Source organism: Urocitellus parryii, chromosome 7, assembly GCF_045843805.1.
Source record: "Urocitellus parryii isolate mUroPar1 chromosome 7, mUroPar1.hap1, whole genome shotgun sequence".
NCBI classification, from domain to species: domain Eukaryota; kingdom Metazoa; phylum Chordata; class Mammalia; order Rodentia; family Sciuridae; genus Urocitellus; species Urocitellus parryii.
In genome coordinates this window covers 160,472,382-160,497,028 of record NC_135537.1, presented here as the reverse complement: position 1 = coordinate 160,497,028, position 24,647 = coordinate 160,472,382, and the positions used below count along the sequence as shown (strand labels likewise).

The window sequence follows — 24,647 nt, the reverse complement described above, 5'->3', positions numbered from 1 at the left end:
TTCTGCTAGAGGAATAAGTCCAATTGCTCAAATCTAATTAAAAATTGGCTCTTGAGAAAGATCTAAAATTCATTCAAAAGGATTGACAGATTGACAACTTTAAGTGCAATGAAGCAGCTTTTTGGAAAGAAGTGGGTTTTTAACTATGGCGACTCAGGCAGGTGAAGATAGAATGTGAAGTTCTTTTACAGCCCCAGAAATCATGTGGGTTACTTATCTACCTCACCTTGTCCCCCTGTGGGCTTGGTCACACTTCAGAGTCATGCATCTCTTAGGTACCTGCTATCCTAGCTCCGCAAAGAATCTCAGCACTACTCTAGCCTCCCCAGGACAAGGAGTGTTGTTAATAGTTGGCAGGGTTCTGGAGGCTGGGAGAGCCACTATGCAGCCCTGGGCAGCACTAGCCAGACCAGCTCTCACATCTAGGAGCCTCAGGGGTCTTTTAATTCACTTCACAGTAATTGGACATCCCTGGGCACCCAGGACAAAATTGGGCACTGTGAGTGGCCCAGGCCATGGAAACACTGCTGCAGATTATCACTGCCAGATATACCTATCCAAGACCAAGGACATTGTGGCATTGCTCGTCTGGGAAGGAATGCCAAAGAGCCGCCCTCCTGATACATCCTTGGGTTCACCCAGGATGTGCTCCTATAAAGACAATGACAGGCCACTAATTCAGCTTTTTTATTAGGAATTTTGGGTTCCTCAAGACTGGGGGAGTCCTGCTAGAGTCCCCAGAACCCTTGGGTCAACAGAGAACCCAGCTACCCTAGTCCTTTTGTGCAGAACCACTTGAGAATTTTTGCTACTGGACACAGCTGTCAGCTGCCGTCAAAAGGACAAGCATGGAGGGGCTGGGGTTGTAGCTCAGTGGTAGAGTGCATGCCTTGCACGTGTGAGGCACTGGGTTCGATCCTCAGCACCACATAAAAATAAATAAAGGTATTGTGTCCATCTATAACTAAAAAAACATTTTAAAGAAAAAAAGGACAAGCATGGAAGAGATGCCATTTATGGTGAGGGAAGAGGAAAAATCTTCTAGGAAGGGAAGTGAGGAGAGTCAGAGACGACCCTGAAAATAACCTTGTAAACAGCGAAACAGAGTCTGTAAAATATACTTCATTTTATCACAAGCAGTGCTCCAACCTCTACAACATGGCACACACCCCCAAGGGTGGAGCATTAACATCAGAGCTCACCCCAAACCTACTTGGTGTCAAAATTCTGGGTGAGGTCATCAGAACAGAAAGTCTGATTTGAGTCCCTGTCTGCCATTTACTAGCTACATGACCTTGTGCAGACTATTTAACTTCTCTGACTCTTCATCTTCTGTGAAATGGGGACAACATGGTGAGGAATAAACTGATATGTATACAGTCTTTACTTAGCTGAGCTACTGTGACAGGTTGTAGCCCCAAGAGGGTGGGCTGTGGAGATATATGCAGTAAAGAACTGTGGTAAGGAGGCAGAGGCAAGATCCTCATCTTTCCTGGCTCTTTGCCTTGTACCTGGAGAACTGACAGGCTTTGCACTATCAGGTACCAATTTGGGAAAACTAAGGACAAAGAGTGATTAGGGGCTGGGGCTGTAGCTCAGTGGTAGAGTGCACTGGCTCAATACTCAGCACCACTTAAAAATAAATAAAGATATTGTGTCTATCTACAACTGGAAAAAAAAAAAAAAGACAGTAATTAGCAGCCTCCATTCTGATATGGAATTCTTGTGTATCTCCAAGTGGCCCTGCCCCCAAGGAGGTCTTTGTTAATAGAAGTCAAGTCACATGACACTCTCCCACCCCAAATTCTTCCACAACTCTGACAGAAGACAGCACAGTCAACAGGAGCAGAGTATATTTATGGGCATGGCTTGGCAAAACAGGCTGGCTAGGAGTCCAGAACAGGGTCAGGAGGATCAGGCTTCCCAGTGGCCAAAGTGGCAGAGTCCCCCTCTCGCTGCTGTCTGACATGCTGACCCAACAGGGCCGTCAGCTGGATGGGCTGGTGCTGAAGCAAGAAGTGAGTCTGGGCCATGAGGAAGGCGAGCCCTCCTACCAGCTCCCCTTGCAGCAGGGACAGACTGGGTAGCTTGGTGTAGTTGATGAAGCCCTGTCTGCTGAGAATGGTATCATCGATGCAGCCACCTGGAAGAACAGAGAGTCAGCTGGGCTCCCCACAAATGCCTGTCTTCTCTAGAAATAATGTCCCAACCCTAGGAATCTGCTCTCCATTGCCCCTCTCTCCCCTCCCAGCCTGCCCAAGTCTGGGTTCCATTGCCACACCCACTCCCATCAGTAGAGATCTTTACCCTCCCTTCCTTCCTTCTGAAAACTTGCATCATGCATCCAATGGCCCCAACCCCCTGAAGTCAGCATTTCCTAAACTTTCTTAAAAACAGAATCATGGAGTGGAGGGAAAAAACAGGGAGTTATTTGATAGAGTTTCAATTTTACAAAATGAAAATTAGGGGCTGGCTGGGGCTGGGGCTCAATGGGGTAAAGGTCTAGTCTAGCATGTGTAAGGCAATGGGCTCAATCCTCATCACCACATAAAAATAAATAAATAAAATAAAGGTATTGGGTCCATCTATGACATATACAAATATATGATGAAAAGTTATGGAAGCCAGGACTGGTGGTACACACCTGTAATCCCAGTGACTGAGAAGGCTGAAGCAAGAGGATTACAAGTTCAAACCCAGCCTTGGCCCTATACAACTTAATTAGGCCCCTCTCAAAAAAAAAAAAAAAAGTTATGGAGATGGTGATTACACAATATTATAAATGTATTTAACATCACTATACTTTTAAAAATAGCAGGTGAAGATGTGAGGGGGGAAAAAAAGAAGTGGGTCACATTAGATTGGGTAGAGAGAAGTGATGGGAGGGAAGGGGAAGGGGGGAATGGAAGGACAGCAGAATAAAATAGACATTATTACTGCTGTGGATATATATGTGACTGCATGACCAATGTAATTCTGCAACCTGTACACTCAGAAAAATGAGATATTATATCCCATCTGATTCAAATGTATGATATGTCAAGATCATTGTACAGTCATGTGTAACTAATTAAAACAAATAAAAAAAAAGAGAGAGAGGAAAAAAAAATATTTAGCAGGGGGGCTGAGGCTGAGCAGTAGAGTGCTCATCTCGCATGTGTAAGGCCCTGGGTTTGATCCTCAGCACCACATAAATAAGATAAAGGTATAACTGTCCATGTATAACTAAAAAAAAAATACTAAAATTAATTAAAATAGTTAACAGGGTAAAATTTATTTTATTTTTTCATACTGGGGATTAAACCCAGGGGTGTGTTACCACTGAGCTATATCCCCAGTCCTTTTCATTTTTTATTTTGAGATAGGGTCTCACTAAGTTGCTGAGAGTCTCACTAAATTGCTGAGGCTGCCCTTGAACTTGCAAACCTCCTGCCTTGGCTTCCCCAGTTGCTGAGATTACAAGTGTGTGCCACAAATTCTGGCTCCTAAAACGGTAAATTTTATATTATATGTATTTTACAACAGAAAAATTTAAGGAAAAAAAAGAATCACGGGTGGTACTATAAAAATGGTTTTCCTATAAAATTCAAATTTCCTAGGGACATGGGCAATATTCTTTACAGATAAGCACCCTAGTGAGTCTTAGAAGAATCTGGAAAAACTGGTCATTGGTCCAGCACCCTTTACTTCAGATATTTATTTTAAATACCTTTTATTTGTGTGGGTTTCAGCACCCACTACATCGCAGACTCAAGGTGTCTGAATTTGCCGTCTCCCACCCCAGAGCCCCCTTTCGGTCTTCCTTAGTCTTTCCTCTAGCACAGAAGTGGGGCTGTGAGACAACAGAGGTGTCAAATGACAGTCAGCCCTCAATAAACCTGCCGTTGATTCTGGTCCCATCCATGACAGCATGTTCCCTGTAGACCGCACCAGGCTAGTGGCACCTGCCCCACCTCACTCCCAGATCTAACTGGCAGGAATGTTTGCTCACCTAGCAGTGGTAGGAAAGGCACACCCTTTAAGATGCGCACCATCTCCTTGACCTTGGGCTCTTCGCTGACCAGCAACATGTTGTGTCCCACAAAAAGGGGCAACAGATTTTGGTACTTGGAATCTTCCAGAAAGGGTTTCAGGACCTAGGATGGCAAGAAAGAATGGCTGATGGGGAGAAAGTGGGGACAAGTGACACTTACCTTGGTCATGGGCCACATCAGGTGAAGGTGCAACCCCTCAGCCCTTAACTGCAGCTTAGGCACCCGACTAGGAGGTGGTTTGTCTAGGCCAGCTAAGGGAGGAGTCAGAAGTAGGCTATGGAGGGAGCAGAGCCAACCTCTGTCTGGCAGGCATGAAAGCAAAGGGTGGAAAAGACAGGCCTTGTGACAGAGTCACCCCTACCTCATTGGGAAAGACTTTCATGAAGATCTTGTGTTTCCGCAGCTGGTGCCGTATGGCAAGTTTGTCCTCTGCACTCAGGGCCACATTTTGGCAGACGGCTATCATTCGGTTGTCTCGGAAAACTGCTGCTATCTCCCGACGGAGGAGCCGGATGAGGCCTGTTTCCTGAAGGCAAGAAGGGATGCTGAGGGACATCAGCTGTCTATCCCCCTGGCAGCTCTCAATCTCTCCCAGATAGGCACTGGGGCTTTCGGTGATGGCCAAATGTGCAACACATTGGGGATCAGGTGAGGTAGCTGGGCACCTGACTCAGTGAGGTATAACACCTCCCACTGTAACCCTTCTGTTTTCATTAGCTAATCACAATCTTCAGAGTAGTGCTTTCAAACCTAAGAACTCTTGACCTCCCCAAACAGGTCAGCAGGCTCCCTAGTCAACACTGTTTGACAATAATATTGTGAAAATTACTTCAGTTATCAATCTGACATTGTATTCATATTAAATTATTTTACCAGTTATAAATACAAGATGAGGATATAGTTGGGTGACAAAGCTTGTGCTTAGCATGCATGAGGACCCAGGTTCAATCTATAACACCAATTAAAAGGAAAAAAAAAAAAAAGAGTCGGGTGCAGTGATGTGCACCTGTAATCCCAGCTGCTTAAGATGCCGAGACAGAAGGATTGTGAGTTCAACGCCAACCTTGGCAAAAGTGAGGCACTAAGCAACTCATGAGACCCTGTCTCTAAATAAAGTATAAAATACAGTCTGGGGTTGTGCTTGCCTAGCATGTATGAGGCACTGAGTTCAATTCTCAGCAACACATATAAATAAATAATTAAACAAACAAAATAAATAAAGGTCCATCAACAACTAATAAAATATTAAAAATAAAATATAATAAAGTATAAAACAGGAATAGGGATGTGGCTCAGTGGTGGAGTACCCCTGTGTTCTATCCCTGGTACCCCTGCCACAAAGAAAAAAAAAAAGAAAGAAAGAAAAATACAACACAACTTTTGCACTGTTAGTTTAAATGTGAGACAAAACATTTTTCACAGAACAAAACTTAATTTTCATTTTTTTTTTTAATTTTTAATATTTATTTCTTAGTTCTCGGCAGACACAACATCTTTGCATCTTTGTTGGTATGTGGTGCTGAGGATCGAACCCGGGCCGCACGCATGCCAGGCAAGCGCTCTACCGCTGAGCCACATCCCCAGCCCAATTTTCATTTTTTTTAAAGAGAGAGAGAGAGAGAGAGAGAGAGAGAGAGAGAGAATTTTAATATTTATTTTTTAGTTTTCAGCAGACGCAACATCTTTGTTTGTATGTGGTGCTGAGGATCGAACCCAGGCCGCATGCATGCCAGGCGAGCGCGCTACCGCTTGAGCCACAACCCCAGCCCAAAACTTAATTTTCTTAAGAAAATGTTTCTCAAAATTGAGAACCTCAGGACCTAAGAATACACTTACATATCTCTACAACACTGTTTAAGATTTTCTATTTCCCTAAAGCAAAGAATCTAAAATTTATTTAGCTGGGGATGTACCTTGGTAGCAAAGTGCTTGTCTAGTATTCTCAAAGCCCTGGGTTTGATTCAGCACCACAAAAAACATTAAAAAAAATTGAAAATAATAAAATATATTTAAAAAGTGGACAACCTAGAAGTCATGTGCTTTTTGCAGAATTCCATGAAAAAAATACAATATTGTACTAAATGTAGGTTCCAGTCCTGCCGTGTTTGATATAGTAGCCACTAAGGCAAATGTGGCTATTTATATTTAAAGTAATTAAAATCAAACACAATTAAGAATCAGTTACTCAGTCACACTAGCTTTATTTCAAATGCTCAGTAGTCACAAGTGGCAAGTGGCTACCATATTGGACAGTGCAGATATAGAACATCTCCTTCATTCCACAAAGTTCTATTGCATGTGCTATTTTAGATTCTTCTACAGTTAAGAAGTAGCATGCCCAAATGGCCTAAGAAAAAAGTATGGAAGAAAAATTCCATACAATTTGACTGAACTGAGAGGGAAATGCTGTGAATAGACTTTAACTGGATTGACCCAGGTGTGGCAGCACATGCCTATAGCCCCAGCTACTTGGGAGGTTGAGGCAGGAGGATCACTAGAGCTCATGAATTCAAGATCAGTCTGGAGGGCTGGGTTGTAGCTCAGTGGTAGCACACTTGCCTAGCACTCATGAGGCACTGGGTTCAATTCTCAGCACCACATATAAATAAATAAAATAAAGGTCCATTGACAACTAAAATAAATAAATAAATAAATAAATAAGATCAGTCTGGAGAACATGGTACATAGTGAGATCTCATCTCAAAAAAGCAAAACAAAAAAATAAAGGTCGAGTAATATTTAAGTTTGCTTTTTTTTTAAAGATGCAAAACCAAACAAAAATTTCCTAAGTACTGATGGAAGAGGCCCAGTCACTAAAGTGTGGTTTGCCAAGCAATGCTCCATGGGCTGACCCTACAGGGCCATTTCAGAGTTCTCTTTGTTTTCACAGGCAAAAACCCAGATGCTAGGTTGTCTTCTCATTCACCTTTGAGGAAGCTGCTCAATGACTCAGAGCATCTCTTCCATCTGACCTAACTCCCTCAGGCTGCAGTTGCTGATGTCCTTCTCTCCTGCAAGAGAAGACAGCTACCTAATCCTTAAGAAGCAGCAGACAACTAGAATACTAGAATTTATTAGGTATACAAAACAAAAGCCACTAAAAAGATACAAATTCCCAGGGCTGGGGTTGTGGCTCAGTGGTAGAACACTTGCCTAGCATGTGTGAGGCACTGGGATCGATTCTCATATAAATAAATGAATAGGATAAAGGCAAACAGGATAAAGATAAATTTTAAAAAAAAATTTAAAAGATACAAAACTCCACTAGTCTTCCTGTTTTTTTTAAGGACAGAATGATTCTCTCATTTCTTTAGGAAAACATGGAAGCGTCAACTCCTTTTAAGACAGGAGAGGATTGGGGTGTCACTTAGTGGTAGGGTGCTTGCTTAGCATGCACAAGTCCCTAGGTTTGATCCCTAACATTGCAAAAAAACAGAAAACAAAAAACACAAAAATAGCAGAGACCTCTCCCCTCCCTCCACCTGCCCAGGTAGCTTTCACATGCATTTTTTAAATGCCATTATTTTATTTATTCATTTTCATGTGGTGCTGAGAAGCAAACCCAGTGCCTCACACATGCTAGGCAAGCACTCTACCACTGAACCACAACCCCAGCCCCCCCACACACATTTTTAGAGATAAGAACAGAATGAAGGAAATCCAGGAGGCCATCTAATCCATAGAACCCACAGGCAAATGTAGAATCAAGTGCAGATTTCATCTTAAAGTACCTGGGCCACAGGATCAAGTAGAAATGAAACAATGATATGAGTGACTGTGGTTTGGAGTCCCACTCACTATGAGAGAAAAAATAATTTTAATCCACTATCCCACCACCAAGTGATGTGCATGCAGTCTCCTCCTTACCTCCTTGGGAGGGCTGGGGGGAGGTGGCAGGCACCTTGGGTTGATGGCAGGTTTGGGGGGAATATACTCAGTCACAGCCATCAGCTTCTGACGTTCAAAGTGCATCACACGACGGTGGCGGGTTACGGCCTTTGAGCCATAGCGGACAGTCTGGAGGGTGGGCAGCCGGCCTGAGGGAGGAGATGGTAACACAGTGAAATACAATCTTTTGGAGGCCCTAGTTTGCCCAAATGGAGCAAAAGCACACCCTCTAGACAGACACAACATGGCTCACAGAGATAGACAAGGAAGTGCCTGCCAGAAATCCTGAAATCCCAAACCTTCTCTTTTTTAGAGCTTGATGTTTTGAGGCTCCCATTTCTCCAGCTTGCTTTTTATGCAGAATTGGGATAAAAAATGAGAACAAAGGAGAAAATATTCCAAACACATTAAAGGGGGAAAAGGCTCAGCAAACCTTTTCCTAAATGGACAAATAGTAAATATTTTAGATTTGGGGGCTGTACTATCTGTCACTTATATTCAACTATGCCAAAATGTGACCATGGACATTTATGTAAAAAACAGATAAGGTTTGCTCCAATAAAACTTTATTTATAAAATACAGTGACCAGGGGCTGGAGTTACAGTTCAGTGGTAGAATACTTGCCTAACATACTCCCAAGTTTAATCTCCAGCACCACAAAACAAAACAAAAATAAAAAACCTCAGTGACTAGCCTTGCCATGATATGCCAACCCCTGGTCCAAGTCAGTGGTTTTTGAAGTATAACCTACCCTCACTCAGCCATCAACATCAGCATCCTCCAGTAATTTGTTAGAAATACCTTCCCTAGACCTATTGAATCACAAACTCTGGGGTAGGGCTTAGCAAAGTGTATTAGTAAAATCCTCCTGGTGGGGGCTTGAGATATAGCTCTGTAGTAGAAAGTTTTTCTAGCACAGGAAAGGCCCAGAGTTTAATTCCCAGTACCACCAAAAAAAAATAATAAGTTCTCCTGGTGATTCTGATGCATGCTCAAGTTTGAAAACCATGCTCAAACACTGCCTGTGAGGGTGGGCACACATTTATGACCAGTATGCTACCTGACCATTATGCTACTCTTCCACATCTCTCTTCCCTTCTCTCTTCTTGTTGACAGGCAATGCTTGAGAGCACCCCTCAGAAAACAAAGAGACACTTAAAGCCCTGAGCTAAAGTGACCCCTTCATCCTCAACACAAGGGCCAAGCCTAATGTTTCCCAATTTCAGCCCCTCCCAAGGCTGAGATGGGACCTCAGAAAAAGGGTCTGCTAGAAGGTAGCTCTGACAGACAGCATGGAGACCTGCTGGGGCTAGAAGTTTATTGCCAGTGGCCACAAAATCTAATTGTTATAAGTGGCTTTGGAATCGGATGAAACTGAATTTTAATATTTCTTCAGCCACTTACTAAGTGTGACCTTGCCCAGTCACTAAACTGGTCCAAAACTTGTTTCCTCATCTGTAAAGGGCAGATGGTAATCCTTTCCTTACAGGATGCTTCAAGATCTAAATGGGATAATATGTGTAAAACATTTATCACAGTTCCTGGCCTATAAATGCTCTAATTAATTCATTAAACAATTATCTGCTGCATGCCACTAAGGTCAGAAACCATGCTGCCTGCTGGCTACGCTGTATAAATGATTCTGTCCTTTCAGAGCTTAACCCAGGAGATAAACGAATAAGTAAAAGTAAAATTACAGGCTATAATGGGACGAGGGGGTCAGTAAACAGGGTACAAGATACACAATTAACTGAAGAAACCTGCTTTACAGAGGTCAGAGGGAAAACTTGAGGAAGAGACAATCAGGCTTAGAGCTTCAAAAAGAGGCATAAGGCAAAAGTTCGGGCAAAGACTGGTGCAACCAGGGGCGAGAGCTAAGTGGTGGGGTAAAGAAACCCAAGGCAGGGGGATCGGGACGTAAGGAATAAATGCTTTTGTTGGTGACATCGTTGCTATGATAATCTAGAGTCACAGGGAATTAGATGGGATAAGACCCGCGATCTAGCTGGTGTCAGGGATCACCGGGACATCTCTAGAGTCAGAGACAACCGGAAGTGCCAGAAGTAGAGGAGGGGAGACGAGGATTAGAGAGCGCTGGCCAAATACGCAGTGAGATCTTACGGGCCGCTCCTTACCCGCCTGGGGCAGGAGACCCCCTCGCAGCATTCCAGCTGCGGCCGCAGCCATCGCCACCGGAAAAACAGACAGAATTGGTACGGAGCCGGAAGAAGCTAAGGATTATGGGCCAGCGAACCCTGGGGTCGGAAGTGGTGGGCAAATCTTCCGGATAGAGCCGTAATCCGCATGCGCAGAGAGGCACCCTCACTTCCCCACTTCCTCTCTAGCTGGCGTCCGGTATCCTAGCAACGATACGAACTCTAGGAAACCGCCCCTTTCTCATCCCTCCTACCCACAACCGCCCAATTTGCTGCCAGCAAAGTCTTTCCACACCCCCACAAACTCCAGACCCTTCACCCCTATTTACTTGTCTTCGACTACATCCCTAACAAGTTGTTCTGAGTCAACCCCTTTCCACTGTCTCCCAAGTCTAGGATTCTCTCTCACCCGCCATTCTCGGTTTGGCCATCCTTAAGAACAGTCCATCCTTAGGAACTTCTCCGCTCTTCTTCGTTCCTCTCTCGCCTCAAGCTAGCAGCTGTCTATTTTACATCATGCCTGGGGGTAAGTAGGGAAGTGGGTTGGTAAGTAGAACAGTTGGACAACGGTAGGGTCAGCCTCCAAGAAAGAAGAAAGATGACAATTGGACTCATGTTTTCACAGCTAAACTTGCCCAGAGTCCAGAGGAAAAGGATGTCTACATTACTGAGGCCCTTATTACTGAGCGGAACTTGACCTACCCTGAGGATGAAGATCTGTCAGAGAAGATGTGAGTGCGGGGGTGGGGGGGGGGCGTGCACGTAGTGACCGGTTCGCTGAACCCTACAGATTTGTCCACGCATCCTTGTTTCTTTACTTACTCCCACTCCAATCAGTGATCGTGTCCAATGATTTTCCCTCCTTAAAAATTGTTCCTTTTAGAGGCTGTGGCTGTGGCTCAGCGATAGAGTGCTTGCTTAGCACATCCGAGGTGCTGGGTTCGAGCCTCAGCACTGCATAAAAATAAATGAATAAAATAAAGATGTTGTATCCAACTTCAACTAAAAAATTTTTTTTTAAAAAATCGTTCCTTTCAGTCAGGCACAGTGGTGCAGTAGTCTCAGTAACTCAGGAAACTGAAGCAGGAGGACTGCAAGTTCAATATCTGCCTCAGCAACTTAGAGAGACCCTGTCTCAAAATAAAAAAATAAAAAAGACTGGGTATGTAGTTCAGCACCTCTGGCCTCTGGATTTAATTCCCAGTGCCAAAAAAAAAAAAAAAAAAAAATCTGCTTTCCAGCGTCCTCACCCAGCTGCCTTAGATAAGGCTGTCATCCCTTCTCAGAAATCTTTTTATTTATTTATTTAATACTGAGATTGAACCCAGGGCACTTTATTAAAGTTTTGCTAAATTGCCAAGGCTGGCCTAGAACTTGTGGTTCTTCTACGTCAAAATCCCAAATTGCTGGAATTACAGGTGTATAGTACTGTATGGCTTAAAGCAATCCTTTTTTAAATTTTTTTTCAGTTTTCAGTGGACACAACATCTTTATTTTTTTTATTTTTATTTTTTATGTGGTGCTGAGGATCAAACCCAGCGCCCTGTGCATGCCAGGCGAGCGCTCTACCGCTTGAGCTACATTATTTATTTAAAGCAATCCTTTTTTTTTTTTTTTAAAGAGAGAGAATTTCTTTTAATATTTATTTTTTAGTTTTCGGCAGACACAACATCTTTGTTTGTATGTGGTGCTGAGGATCGAACCCGGGCCACATGCATGCCAGGCCATTGCGCTACCACTTGAGCCACATCCCCAGCCCTAAAGCAATCCTTTTAAATAACAAATCTGATCAGGTACTCTGTAATAGAAACTTCCTCAGCTCCCTATTTCGCCACAATAAACTCCAAATGCCTTAAAATGAGTTGGCCTCTGTTCTCTTCAGCCTATTTCCAACAACTCTCCATTAGTGTGTTCTCACACCTTAGCACCTTGTTACTCAAAGGTGTTGGGGGCAGCAACATTGGCATTCATCTAGGAGTTCGTGAGAAATAAAAAAATCTGAGGCTCACCGCAGAACTACTGAATAAGAATCTGCATTTTAATGATCCCAAGGGATTGGTGGGCCTATTAAAGTTTGAGAAGGGCTGAATTAGCATACACATGTACTGTTCATTCTGCTTGAAATGCCTTCTCCCTGTCTCCCTCCCAGCTTTGTAGCTAACTCCTACTCATCTGTCACTTCCTCTAGAAAGCAATTCTGGATCCCCTTATTCCGGACCTGGTGCACAGCTGCCAGAGACCCTTGTACCTGGCTCTGTCACCCACTTGTCATAGATGAAGGCTGGGGGAGTCTGAAGACTTCCCTAAGAGTGATGGGCAGAGACTCTGTCATTTATCTCTAGTTGGAACCCAGTAAATGTTGTGGAATTAATGAATGAATTCATGGATGGAATGGGTGACTTTCCACTCCATGGACCACTCAAAAGGTAGAATGAGGAAGAATCTTCCTGCATAGATGCTGTCATTACTGCCCCACCTACCATCCAGGCTGGCCCAAGAAAGAATTTCTGGCCTCCAAATCTCTCCAGGAATCATGAATGGATTTCACTCAGTTTCCCAAAGGGCCTCTACTCTCTCAGTCTGATTCTCCCCAGTGCCATCAACAGAGATAGAGGTCTCCTAGCAAGCCAGCTTCATGACCTGGACATCACTTCATGGGTCAAGAAGCTGTTCTTGACAATGATGAGAGTCACTCAGCCATCTACCCCTCCTCAAAACATCTCTTCTCCTCCTCCTCCCTCCCATCTCTCCTGCTGAAACCATAGAGGTGAGCTTTGTCACACCACTCCACCCAATCTTCTCCCAGGTTTCACACCCTTGCTGAGCTGCAGATTGTCCGCCTGGACCGGGAGGGGATTACCACTATCAAGAACTTAGAGAGTCTCCAGAATCTTCACAGTCTTTATCTACAAGCGGTAACTCTTGCCCCTTGCTCTTCCTTTCCCCTGACCCCTTGTGAACTAGGTCTGTCTAATCCAAAAGCATCCAAACAGGTCATCTTGTGCCTTCTTTGATGTTCAGACAAATAGGTCTATGTTTAAATCATTCCCAAATAAATCAGGAATTCTCCTCAGTTGAAAGACTGATCCCTCTGAAAGAGATCTTGAACATGCCCTTGAATTGTTGCTCCTTAATCAGACACTTCTTTTGGTCTAGTTCTTCTTGGTATCTGCCCTAGACTTTTCATATTATACAGCCCAAGCCCATTCCTGTTTTGAAGAAGAAGAAAATTGAAGATTCCTGTACACCTTTTGGATCCTTGAAGGCTGCTAGACATTGGTGGTGGTCTTCAGACTCCCTCAACCTTCATATTCCCAGCTCCCTTTCAGTTTCCCCACAGAAAGTCTTCAAATCAAATGATTTTTTTTTAATTTTTTTAATATTTATTTTTTTTTAGTTTTCGCCGGACACAACATCTTTGTTTGTATGTGGTGCTGAGGATCGAACCCGGGCCGCACGCATGCCAGGCGAGCGCGCTACCTCTTGAGCCACATCCCCAGCCCAAATCAAATGAATATGTGCTCATTTTCCCCTTTTGGCATGCAAGTCACCACCAAGGCTTTTTTCCATTTTTCTAGTGGCCCTTGGTTTCCTTCCCTGATTCCAAGGTCCCTCTTTGGCTGTGGGGTCAGAAAAGGGTACTTCAAACCAGTTTATCCAGCCCCAAGTTTATACTTTTAACCATCCATCCAAAGAAAGCCAATCATCTCCCAAAGATAGTGACAACCAGTCAGGAGTGGGGTTGTTCCCAAAGTGCAACATCTCCAGCTTTAAGTGCAGCTGTGGTACTGGGGCTTTGTCCCCTTACAGGGCTCCCCACCCAACTGACAGCTTGGTTTCCCCCACTTTGGTTTCTTCCTGCAGAATAAGATCCAGCGAATTGAGAACCTGGCTTGCATCCCCTCCTTGCGGTATGTGGCAACAAGGCTCAGGTGGGGGAAGGAGTAAGGAGTGGGAGGGGAAACACGGCAATACCCCAAGAACCTGCTCAGAGCTTTTCAAGCCTGGCTCTTGATCAGCCTTGATCAGCTCTTTCCAAGCCTTGCTCTGCTTCCTCTACTCCCATAGGCCAGGTGTCCCCACTAGTCATCCAGCTGCCTGACAGGGGGCCCAGGTGTCTGGTGTCTTCCTCTCTTCCTCAACAGTGCTGTCTCTGCCCCCCACCCTTCCTTCCCTAGTTTCCTGTCTCTAGCAGGAAACAGAATCAGGCACGTGGAAAACCTCCTCAACCTCCCATACCTCCAGTTTCTGGACCTCTCTGAGAACCTGATAGAAACGCTGAAGCCGGGTAGGAACACCCTAGCCCTGGCTCATGGCACATGTCCTGTGTGGGGACCTCTCTTTCTGCCCTCCTCCGCCACCTCCCTGTGCTTGTGCTCAACACAATCCTGCACATACACTTCATCCTCGGAGGGTGCAGAGTTGGTATGAGAGCCTCAATCCCTGTGTCTCTCCATGTACAGATGAGCTCCCCCAGAGCCTCCTCATCCTCAACCTGACTGGCAACAGCTGCACCAAGCAAAAGTGCTACAGGTGAGGGACTGAGGGAGGGAGGAACAAGGTCCTGGTTAAGTTCCACCTACTAACTCCACAAGGGCTCCTTCCCAGCCTGCAAACCTGGCATTGCCCATGGCCCCTGCTCCTCCAGCCCAACAGTTCAAGTTTGCTCCTTTCCCATTTCGTTCCCATGCTGCACAGGAGCCAGCCCTTAGCTCTTTGGGGCTGACCTGAGGCCCCACTGCTAGACCATGAGCTGCTACCTGTCCAGGTGTGGATGCTGTGACATGTGTCCTTGTGTCCTCCCAGGTTCCACACCAAGGATGCCTTCCTCAGTAGCCTCTGCTCTTACTGCCTTGCAGGGAGATGGTGCTAGGAGCCCTACCACTGCTCCTGGACCTGGATGGGCAGCCTGTGTCGGAGCGCTGGGCCTCAGATGAGGAGGACAAAGCCTCTGATGGTGACGATGAGTTCCCGGAGCTGAGTGGCCCATTCTGTTCAGAGCGAGGTGACACTGTTTTCCATGGCTTGCAGCCTCCCCAGAGCCCAACCTATGGGGTCTGGAGGAAGCTAAGAGGGCGGTGGTATCTGGGGAGTGGCCTCAATCCCAATCAGCATCTGGGCCATGGGTGGTAGAAAGTGCAGCCAGGCCAGGTCCTTGTCCTGGGCATGCAGAGGACTCACTCCTCCCCATTGTCAGCCTTGGGCTCCTCCCTACTAAGGATGTGTGGTGCAGGATCACCCAGAGACCTTCCAGAACCCAGAGGGCCCTCCTGCTGAGCCCTAGGCTCCAGCCACCAACCTGGCCCCTCCCAGGCTTCCTCAAGGAGCTGGAGCAGCTGAGCAGACACCAGGAGCGCAGGCAGCAGGAGGCCCTGACAGAGCACCTTCTGAGGATGGAGATCCAACCCACCCTTACTGAGCTGCCCCTGCAGCACGGGGTACCCGAGGCTGGGGAGAGCAGCCCTTCTGTCACTCCAGAGCAAGGGAAGGAGTCACCCCCTGAGGCTGCCTCTTCACTCCAAGCCTCATCTCCCACCAAGAAACCGTGCACTCTGGTTCCCAGGGCCCAGCCAAGCTCTGTCCAGGCAAGGAAGGGGGCCCCAGCAGCAGCAGCCCCCAAAGCCTCTCTGGTTGGGTCCCTTAGCACAACCAAAACTGCAGCCAAAAATACCAAGAAGTGACGTGTGGCCTCCCTATGTGAGCTTCCTCTTGTCCTCTCACCCCTCACCTGTGGCAGGAGCCTCTCCCTGGTAAACTGTCTCTAGGCTTTTCATGTCACTTGGTGGCACCTCAGGGGAAGGAACCAGTAAATAAAATAGCAACTTAATTCTAAAAAACTAATTTCTTCCTTCCTTCCTTCCTTTTTTTTTTTTGTTTGGTACTAGGGATTGAACCCAGGTGTGCTTAACCAGCCACATCCCCAGCCCTTTTTTGTATCTTATTTATAAAAGATAGGGTCTCCCTGAGGTGCTTAGGGCCTTGCTAAGTTGCTGAGGCTGGCTTTGAACTTGTGATCATCCTTCCTCAGCCTCCTAAACCACTGGGATTATAGGTGTGCACCGCCATGCCTAGCTAAAGAACAAATTTCTAATCTTCCAAAAGGCTGATATCCCTCAGGGTCCCAGTTGGCGTCACAGCTCCTGAGTGGGCAGGAAGTGGGTACTGCCTCATGGAGGAGGCCATCTCTCAGGGTACACCTCACTGCCTCTCCAAGGGTGTGTCCTTCCCAATTCTAAGCCAAGGACCCAAGCCTGTGGTCCTAATTGTCCCCAGACAGGGCTGAGGGTGTAGCTCAGTGGTAGAGTACTTGCCTAGCACATGCAAGGCCTTGGGTTCAATCACAATAAATAAATAAATAAATGTCCTCACAAATAGAAGCCAGCTACCACACAAGGCATGATCTTTGATCTTAATGCGCACACACGTATGCACCCCCACAAAAAAATAACACCCACACCATTAGGGATGTTTCCTCCCTGTTCTCACATTCCCTCCACAAATTTCATGGCTAATCCCTATCACCTCCCTCATTAGAATGTGCTGGGTAGAGCTAAGTGTGGTGTGCACACCTGTAATGTCTGGGATTCAGGAGGCTGAGGCTGGAGGATTGCAAGTTTGGGGCCAGCCTCAGTAACTTAGTGAGTCCCTAAGCAACTTAGCAAGACCCTGTCTCAAAATAAAAAATAAAAAGGGCTGGGAATGTGATTAAGTACCTCTGGGCTAAATCCTGAGAGAGGAAAGAAAATAAGGAAAGAAGGAAGGAAGGAAGGAAGGAAGGAAGGAAGGAAGGAAGGAAGGAAGGAAGGAAGGAAGGAAGGAAGGAAGGGAGAAAATTAGAAGGAAGGAAGGGAGGAATAAAACAAAAGAAGGAAAGAAGAAAATTTCAAAAATGTGTTGGCGTGGCAAATTTGGATCTGCCCTTTGCCCTCACCAGCCTCTTGTGCCCCACTGAACCTGGAATTCAGCTCACTGAACAAGAAAATAAACCACATTTATTAAGGGCCAAGGCTGTATCAGCCACACAGAACAGGCCAAGGGGCAGGAAGGAATTGCCCCAAACCACCATCACCTCAGGGCAGCTGGGGCTAGGATCCTGCCCCGCCCTGGGCCAGGAGGAGCTTTGTGCTCAGCTCTGTGTAGGCCTGGCTCTCCCTCTCCACGAAGGCCTGGAAGAGGCCACCCAGCTCCTGGTGGGCTGGGGTCTGCTCACCAGCCAGAAGCCCCCGCGCAGCCTCCAAGCCTTCCTGCTCCAGGACTCGCTGCTTCTGCCGCAGCTGCTGCCCCTGCTCCTGCTGGAAAAGGCCAGAGCGGGAAATGTATCTCAGGAGGAGAAAGCCAAGGTCACCACCCTGTCCATGGCAGCTGACTCCAAGAGTGGGGCCTCTCTCCCAGCTCTGCAGTCTCCTCCCAGCTCCTTATTTCCAAAGTGCCAGTTGGTGTGGGGGTGTTCCCCCAGGGTATGCCCTATCCCCTGGGGTTACCTGCTCACTCTCCATCAGCCCCAGGGCCACCTGCTGTCCACGGTAGAGCATGTGACGGCGATCCACTTGAGTTTGGAATCGAGGCAGGGTCCGAACAGGATCCTGTACTCCAAAAGTGGGGGACAGCACCTGGGGGGCCTGAGTCGCCCCCACCCCAAAGATGAAAGGTTTGAACACTGACCTAATGGAACATGGACAGCAAGACTGAGGTGGCTCATCTCCTGTCGCCTCCCCTGCCTGGTACGTGGCACCCCAAACCCTTATTCTTCTCACCTGGATGGGTCTGGTGTGGCTGTGAGGAAGTGGACACAGGGCCGCGTGGGATCCCGAGGCAGGATGGACACCATGCTGGCTGTGGTTCGGAAGCCTCCAGAGTCCATACAAATGCCACTCTCTTTGTTTCTGAGAATGTCCATCATCACCTCTGCTGTGATGTTCCCTGCCAAGAAGGAAAGCGTGAGGTTCCCAGCAGAGGGAGAACTGTGGCCCTCCTGGGACCCCACCCACCCACCCACCCATACAGACCTTGCCATTTCTGTAGCAGTTCCCGCCCAGCCCGGAAGCGGGCCTTGGCAGCCTCCATGCGCACAGGCTGCTGGGTCAGAGAGAAGACCTGAGCAAAGTCAAAGGCGCCCTGCCCACTCCACCAGCCCTGGGCCTGGGCATGGCTCCGAAGTTCCGGATGTTCAGCTGAGATGTCCGTGCCAATGCTCAGCTGGTTGGAGATGTTTCGAGCACCCCCTGTGAAGGAGATAAGGGAGTTGTTCATTTATCATGAAGTACCCATTGAATGCCAAGCTCTGGGCTAGGTGCTGAGAATATGATGGTGACAAGAACACCCTACCCTCATGGGGCTACAGAGGTGGGGGAGACAAAATAATCACAGAGATAAATGCAACGGCGAGGAGGTACCTGCTTACATGTAAGGAAGAGCCTAACTACCCAGGGAAGTCCAGGAAGGCTTCCCAGAGGAAGTGACAGGTTGACCCACAGGAGGACTTAACCAGGTGAAAGGAGGGGAGAGTCCCTATAAGGGTCCCCAAAGGTTGGCACCTGGATGGTGTCCCTCTCTGTCCCACCAGCTCTACCACCTCCAAAGGGGAACAACTTTGGGAGGTGGGCCCTGGCACTGGGCCCCTCACCCTGGATCCTCTGTGCAGCCCACAGTCTCCCAGCTGTCTCCAGCACCCATGCCTCAGTCCGGTCAGCCAGCAGAAAAGTGTTGTGGTAGCAGAATGGCATGGGGTCCTCCCGGCAGCTGCCCCCCTGCCCATAGCGCTCCAGCAAGCCTGTGATCACATGCAGGGCCTCCTGGGCAGTGCTGCCCCGTTCTAAAGCCAGCCTGGCAAAGAAAGGTCAGGGGACAGAAGTGGCCCAGAGATATTTGGTAACAAGCCCAAGTCACACAGCAAACCCACTGCCATTGGTCATATTAAACATAATTATGCCAGTGGTTTCTAAGCTGTGCTCTGAAGATTCCATAGGAAGGCCTGAAACAGTCTGAGAGAGAGAAGTGCCCTGAGCCCCAAACTTATCCTCCATCAGAGCTGCTCTATCAGTTTTATAAACCTGGATTCTTCAAGAGATTTCAATTGAAAAAAAAAATTACTCTTTAAAAAAATGTAAACCAGTGCCATCCCATTTCTGGGCCAGGACAGGCTCCTTATCAGACTGAGGAGATGGGGCCAGGGGAGAGGAGGGGCAGGGAAGCCTCCCCTGGGAGGGCATAAGGGCAAATTCAGCAGAAAGGAGTCTGTCCCTATGAACCAGACTCGGGGAGGGAGGAAAAGGGAGATGGAGGAGGGAAGCATCCACACCTGAGCAGGTCCATGCCCAGCAGGGCTTCCCCCTCCCCAACTGGCTCCTTGGTCCACACAGCTTCGTTTCCAATGCAGACACCATGTTCATTGGCACCCATCTCAGCTCCCCACAGCCAAGAAGGACGACTCAGAATCACAGCATGTGTCTTCGACACCTGTTCCACTTCAATGTAGGTGCACTGGAGGCAGAAAGAAAGGAAGCATCCACTCAGAAAGGGCCAGAACCTACACTGTGCAGGCACTTTGCCAATCACCCAAGGTATTGTCCTTGGGAACGTCTTATTCCTATTTTACAGCTGAGGAAACTGGGGTCCATTGGCTAAATAATAGGCTTATGGTCCAGGTTGGTAGACTTGAAGCTCATATTTCTTTTTCACCACATCTGACAACCTCCCAAGCGTAGAAAGCAGAGGAAGAAGGTCTTAGAAGAATGCCTAGAACTGCCACCCTTTTCAGTATGGCATAAGGCCTTACCCACCTGGAGCCGGCTCCCAGGGGGGTGAGTGCCTGCTGGTACAAACACCACCTCCTGCACCTCATCCCGGGGTCTGTCTGAGTTCTTTGCAAAGATCACAGCCGGAATGGCAGAGGCCGGAGGCACGGAGACCAAGCAGTCGCAGGAACAAGGGGTGTCATGGATTGAGGAGGACATCTGCGGAGAGTGGGGGACGACTGTGTCCCTTTCATGCCACCTTTCCATAATCCTGCCCACGTCTCAGGCCTAAGGCGCTCTCTCCCCCAACACGTGTATACAAAGGAAGACACTGAACAGCGCGGACACTTGATGCCTGGGACCAAACAAACCCAGCACATGGCTTGGAGTCAGCTGGTGGCGCAGAGTCCTAGTCTGAGTGTCCTGCCCTGATAGTCTAGGATAGAGTGGTACGGACTCACTGGCTCTCCCACTTCTCGCTGGTGTCCCACGCTCCTGTGCATGCCCAAAGACCCGCCCCTCTTCCATTCACACCCTTTCCATCCCCAGTACCATTTACCCCTCACTCTCTCAGCCTCCAACGCCCCCAACTTGGTCACCGGAGCCTCCTCCTCCGCTTCGTGTCGGGTGGATTCCAATGGACGGAAGCTTCTAGGTGACCTGGAAGGCCTTTGGCCCCGGAGGCGGAGCCAGAAGATCGCACCTGCGGTTCCACTGTTTTCCACCTGGGTGCGCACGAACACCACTTCTCGGAGCGCAGCGGTTTGTCAAGTCCTGCGGGACTCCTGCAGCTCATTACCCGGGCGCCCCTCATCTGATGGGGTCGCTGTGGGGAGCTAGAGCTGGGAGTGGAAAAGAATCTGCGTGAAAAGGGAAGCTTCCTAAGAGATCGGGGACTGCTGGGGCATCTGGAAATTAAGGAAGAATCTCAGTTACTTGAGTCCTGTCTTGAATTCCAAAGTCACAATCCCAATGAGCTATATGAGGGGTCACAAGCTAGTAGGTGTAGAGATAACAATTCCTTTTTATAAAAAAGCACAAGGACACATACGCATATCGTCCCACCCCAAAAGTTCTCTCCTGCCCCATAATGCTTTTAAGAATATAGCTTTGAAAGGAAATTTAAAATTTTTCTAGTCCAAAGCTTTGGTGTGTTTTACATATAGTGAAACTGAAACAGCAAAAGAAGCGTCTTGGTCAAGGGGAACAGACACATCACAGTACAGAGATGGATCATGATCCCAAATATTCTTTTTTTTTTAAATATTTACTCTTTAGGACATAACTCAATGCCTTTATTTTTTTATGTGGTGCTGAGTATCGAACCCGCGCCCCGTCCCGGCTAGGCAAGCGCTTTACCGCTGAGCCACAATCCCAGCCCCATGATCCCAAATATTCTGACTTCCAGTTCATTTTGCACTATAAAACATTTCCATAAATCCAGTGGGGTGGCGCAAACCTCTAATCCAAGCTACCTAGGAGATTGAAGAAGGAAGATCTCTCAAGTTCCAGGCCCAGCCAACCTGGACAGGACAAGGAGACAATCAAGACCCTCTCTCTCTTAAAAAAAAAAAAAAAAAAAAAAAAAAAAAAAGGTCTGAAGATCTAGCATTTACAGTGATAGAGGGTTATATCCTTAGAGTAGCCTTCGGGAAGCCCTGGGTTCAATCTCCAGTACCAACATCAAAAATAAAATTATCTCCATAGCCAGAATTTAAGCAAAATTCGTCTCACACACTTTTGCTTCATGGAGCCCTCCAGGAATGTGGAATGAGGTACATTACAGACTAGGTACTGCCGGGGATTGTATTGAATCTGTAGGTCCCTTGGGGTAGTATGGACACTTTAACAATATTAATTCTTCCAAACTATGAACACAGAATATTGTTCCATTTGTGTATGTGTGCGTGTATTCTTTGATTTCTTTCATTAATGTCTTAGTGGTTCAGTGTATAGATATTTCCCCGTACTTTGTTAAATTTATCCCTATTTGTGTCAGGAGTGGTGACGCTCGCCGGTAATACCAGTGGCTCAAGAGGCTCAGGCAGGAGGATTTCAGGTTCAAAGCCAGCCTCAGGAAAAAGCAAGGTGCTATACAACTCAGTGGGACCCTGTCTCTAAATAAAATACAAAAGGGCTGGAAATGTGGCTCAGTGGTCAAGTGTCCCCGAGTTCAATCCCCGGTACCAAAACAAACAAAAAAGACCTCTATGTTATAAACTATTAGTAAATGGGATTTGAAAGGAAAGTGACTACAACACTCGGAGCGACCAAGAGATCTTTATTGCAGCAGTGCAAAAAGAGGAGAAAAGAGAGAGAGAGAGAGAGAGAGCAGTGGAAGAGAGAAGGGGGGTGAGAGAGAGAGATCGAGATGGGAGGGGGACCAGCAGGAGGGAGTTTTTATAGCCCAAATCTAATGGGGTCTCTGGGTCTGCAAGCTGCCTTGTTGGTGTACAGTGATTGGATCATACAGTAGTTGCTAAGAGTGTCATCTTCTGCCTTCAGACCTAGGGGGCAGGGGGCAGATGTGGGTTTCCATTGCACCAGACTGGTGGGGATCAAGTGTTCAGCCTTGAGTAGGGTTGAGTATTCAGCCTTGAGTGGGGTTGAGTGTTCAGACTTGATGCAAACTGGTGATAAAGGACCAGACAGAGGGGGTGTTGAGTGCCCAGGTTATCCTGCAGCTAACATTCGTTCAGCCTGCCCTACAGACAATTTAGTTCAGCCTGCCCTGCACCTTACTGGACTATTGATTTCTTTTCCGGATAGTTTATTGTTTGTATAGAAATGCTACTGATTTGTGTGTGCTGACTGTATCCTGTGACTTATTAATTGATTAGTTCTAACAGTTTTTTGTGGAGTTTGTTTCCCAAGATTCTTTTCAAGCCTACACTGCTAATGTGCTGAGCGGTCAGGCAAGCTAGGCTTATTGGGACAGTGAGGGTGGTTTCTAGTGCATCGTTGGGGAGGGGCTGTGAGGATGCTATTGGTTGTCATTGCAGCAAACGTCAAGGCTTTGCGTCCCCCAAACCGGTTCACCTTCTGCACTTCCTCAGATTGCCCGCTGGGTGGCGAGAGCAGGTAAGAGAAGAAAGAGAAAATAGACTAGGAGAGATCATAGCGCAGCCTCAGGCTGCAGTTGGTAGGCTGCCTTCTCCGCTGTCAGATTTCCCTTCCTGACTTCATTTCCCCACCCTACAGGGCTTTTACTTCACTTCCCAGGAGAGGAGCCGGCCCAAAGAGGTCACCCATAGGGTCAGCCCTGAAGCTATTTCCCTAATTTCCTCCCAGCATCGCCAGGATCATGCTGTCTGCGCACCACATCTGAGGGGTCAGAGGTGGACTTGGGCTCCAGTCAGGGGGCCCAGGCCAGCCAGGCAGCATTGCATACCAGCAAGCAAGCATCAGCCCCACCAAAGGCCCCCGCTAAGAATGCAGGTCAGCGGGAGGAGCTGCAAGGGGAGGAGGAGCAGCCTCAACCCTGCCCAAACAGGCCTAGCCGGCCCCACAGCTGCCCTCCTATCCCTGGGGGCAACCTGTGGAAAAAGGAGGGGATTCACCAGGCTTCTGGGGTCTTATTCCCCCAGAACCAGGAAGACAAAAAAGGTGTCCAGCAGAAGTGCTGCAGGTATGAGGTCACAGAGAAACATACCTGTTCCTCCTCTTCCCAAATTGCTCCATCCCAGAACAGATAGAAATAAACAGTTGCCCCCTCCAAATAATAATAATAATAATAATAAGTCTGGTTTCCTCTATAACCCTTAAATCATTCCAATACCCCTATCCCAAGGTTTATTCTCCTAAACTTTGTGGACCAGAATCTCAAGAAACAAGGATAGAAGGGGCCAAGTGAGAGTCAATTTGGTTGGAGAAATTAGGTTAGGGATAGAGTGGGGAAAATAGGAATCCCACTAGGGGAAAATAATACATTTGGCAAAAACAAGGGTAGAAAGTGAGAAAAAAAAAAAAAAACATAGCCCTACCTCTTTGGGGCCTAAACCGGACCCTCTATTTACTTTCCTATTTGGAGGGCTCTTGAGATTTTTACTCCCTTGATGCGAATTAGGCATCAGATGCCTGGAAAAGTGTGTATGGATGGTATTTCTACATCCCTCTGAGTGAGGCACACAGTGGGCCCAGTGAGCTGTCTGTGTACACTGCAGTTGAGTAACCCTGGCACTGCTCTAGCTGCTAGTTGCAGTAGCAACCTTTCCCTCAAGACTTTCCAGCTGGGCAGGAGCCCATCAGATATCTTGGCTGCCTTTCATCGCCTTGTCCCTGATAGGGATCATCTAGGTGAAGAAATTGCTGTCAGTCACCCCCACCTCACTCACAGCCAGAGGGCCCGGCTCGCACTCATGGGGGCGGGATGAGGGGCCAGAGGCTGGCTCTGGCTGAGAAGGAAAGGAACCGGGTTCTTAGGGGAAGGAAAAGAGGGGACTTATATAGAGAGGAAGAAGGAAATATCTAGAAACCTACACAGGTGAAGACCAGGGAGGGACAGCTCAGCAGTAAACCCAATGAGAGTCCCTCCCTCCCACTGCCCCTCCAGGGCAGGATCAGACCCCAGCTCTGACCCAATCAAATGGATGGAGGTGAGGCTGTCCAGGGGCTGCAGGATCAAAGGGAAGTCTCCACCCTGCCCTGCAGCCCTGATCTGGTCCTCACTGCAGAGGTACACCTTGTCAAAAAGGAAACCAAGCTAGAAGACAAATGAGGCAATGATGTGGTTGATGACTTTATTGTTGCATAAAAAACACAGGCTGTTTCTTCCTCCCCCCTAAATGGGTTCACAGCAGTTAAAGAAAAATAAATTCCTACATTTTCCTCTAGG

The 24,647-nt window shown here is 47.4% G+C and overlaps 3 protein-coding genes across 6 annotated transcripts; 1 reads left to right on the top strand and 2 right to left on the bottom strand.

Moving 5' to 3' along the window:
• Nucleotides 1–1,836: 1,836 nt before the first annotated feature.
• On the bottom strand, nucleotides 1,837–10,150 carry Mrpl10 (mitochondrial ribosomal protein L10). The gene is made up of 5 exons (XM_026386942.2): nucleotides 10,059–10,150; nucleotides 7,902–8,071; nucleotides 4,396–4,560; nucleotides 3,992–4,136; nucleotides 1,837–2,143 (listed from the first exon to the last, which is right to left on the bottom strand). The coding sequence occupies exons 1-5, from the start codon at nucleotides 10,108–10,110 to the stop codon at nucleotides 1,887–1,889; spliced, it is 789 nt and encodes a 262-aa protein (XP_026242727.2). The 5' UTR covers nucleotides 10,111–10,150; the 3' UTR covers nucleotides 1,837–1,886.
• A 382-nt stretch (nucleotides 10,151–10,532) lies between these two features.
• On the top strand, nucleotides 10,533–15,760 carry Lrrc46 (leucine rich repeat containing 46). The gene is made up of 8 exons (XM_026387119.2): nucleotides 10,533–10,605; nucleotides 10,705–10,810; nucleotides 12,886–12,994; nucleotides 13,944–13,990; nucleotides 14,258–14,367; nucleotides 14,543–14,612; nucleotides 14,939–15,084; nucleotides 15,393–15,760. Exons 1-8 carry the CDS (start codon nucleotides 10,596–10,598, stop codon nucleotides 15,758–15,760), a joined length of 966 nt encoding a protein of 321 aa, XP_026242904.2. The 5' UTR covers nucleotides 10,533–10,595.
• A 1,289-nt stretch (nucleotides 15,761–17,049) lies between these two features.
• Nucleotides 17,050–20,486, bottom strand: Scrn2 (secernin 2). Of its 4 annotated transcripts, none has more exons than XM_026386888.2 (8): nucleotides 20,366–20,486; nucleotides 19,859–20,032; nucleotides 19,378–19,559; nucleotides 18,703–18,902; nucleotides 18,086–18,301; nucleotides 17,834–17,999; nucleotides 17,561–17,741; nucleotides 17,050–17,371 (listed from the first exon to the last, which is right to left on the bottom strand). In XM_026386888.2, exons 1-8 carry the CDS (start codon nucleotides 20,366–20,368, stop codon nucleotides 17,165–17,167), a joined length of 1,329 nt encoding a protein of 442 aa, XP_026242673.2. In that variant the 5' UTR covers nucleotides 20,369–20,486; the 3' UTR covers nucleotides 17,050–17,164. The 4 variants fall into 4 exon arrangements, with proteins under 4 accessions (XP_026242673.2, XP_026242672.2, XP_026242675.2 ...); XM_026386887.2 differs by having other exon boundaries at nucleotides 20,373–20,486; XM_026386890.2 differs by having other exon boundaries at nucleotides 20,380–20,482.
• Between the last annotated feature and the right edge of the window lie 4,161 nt (nucleotides 20,487–24,647).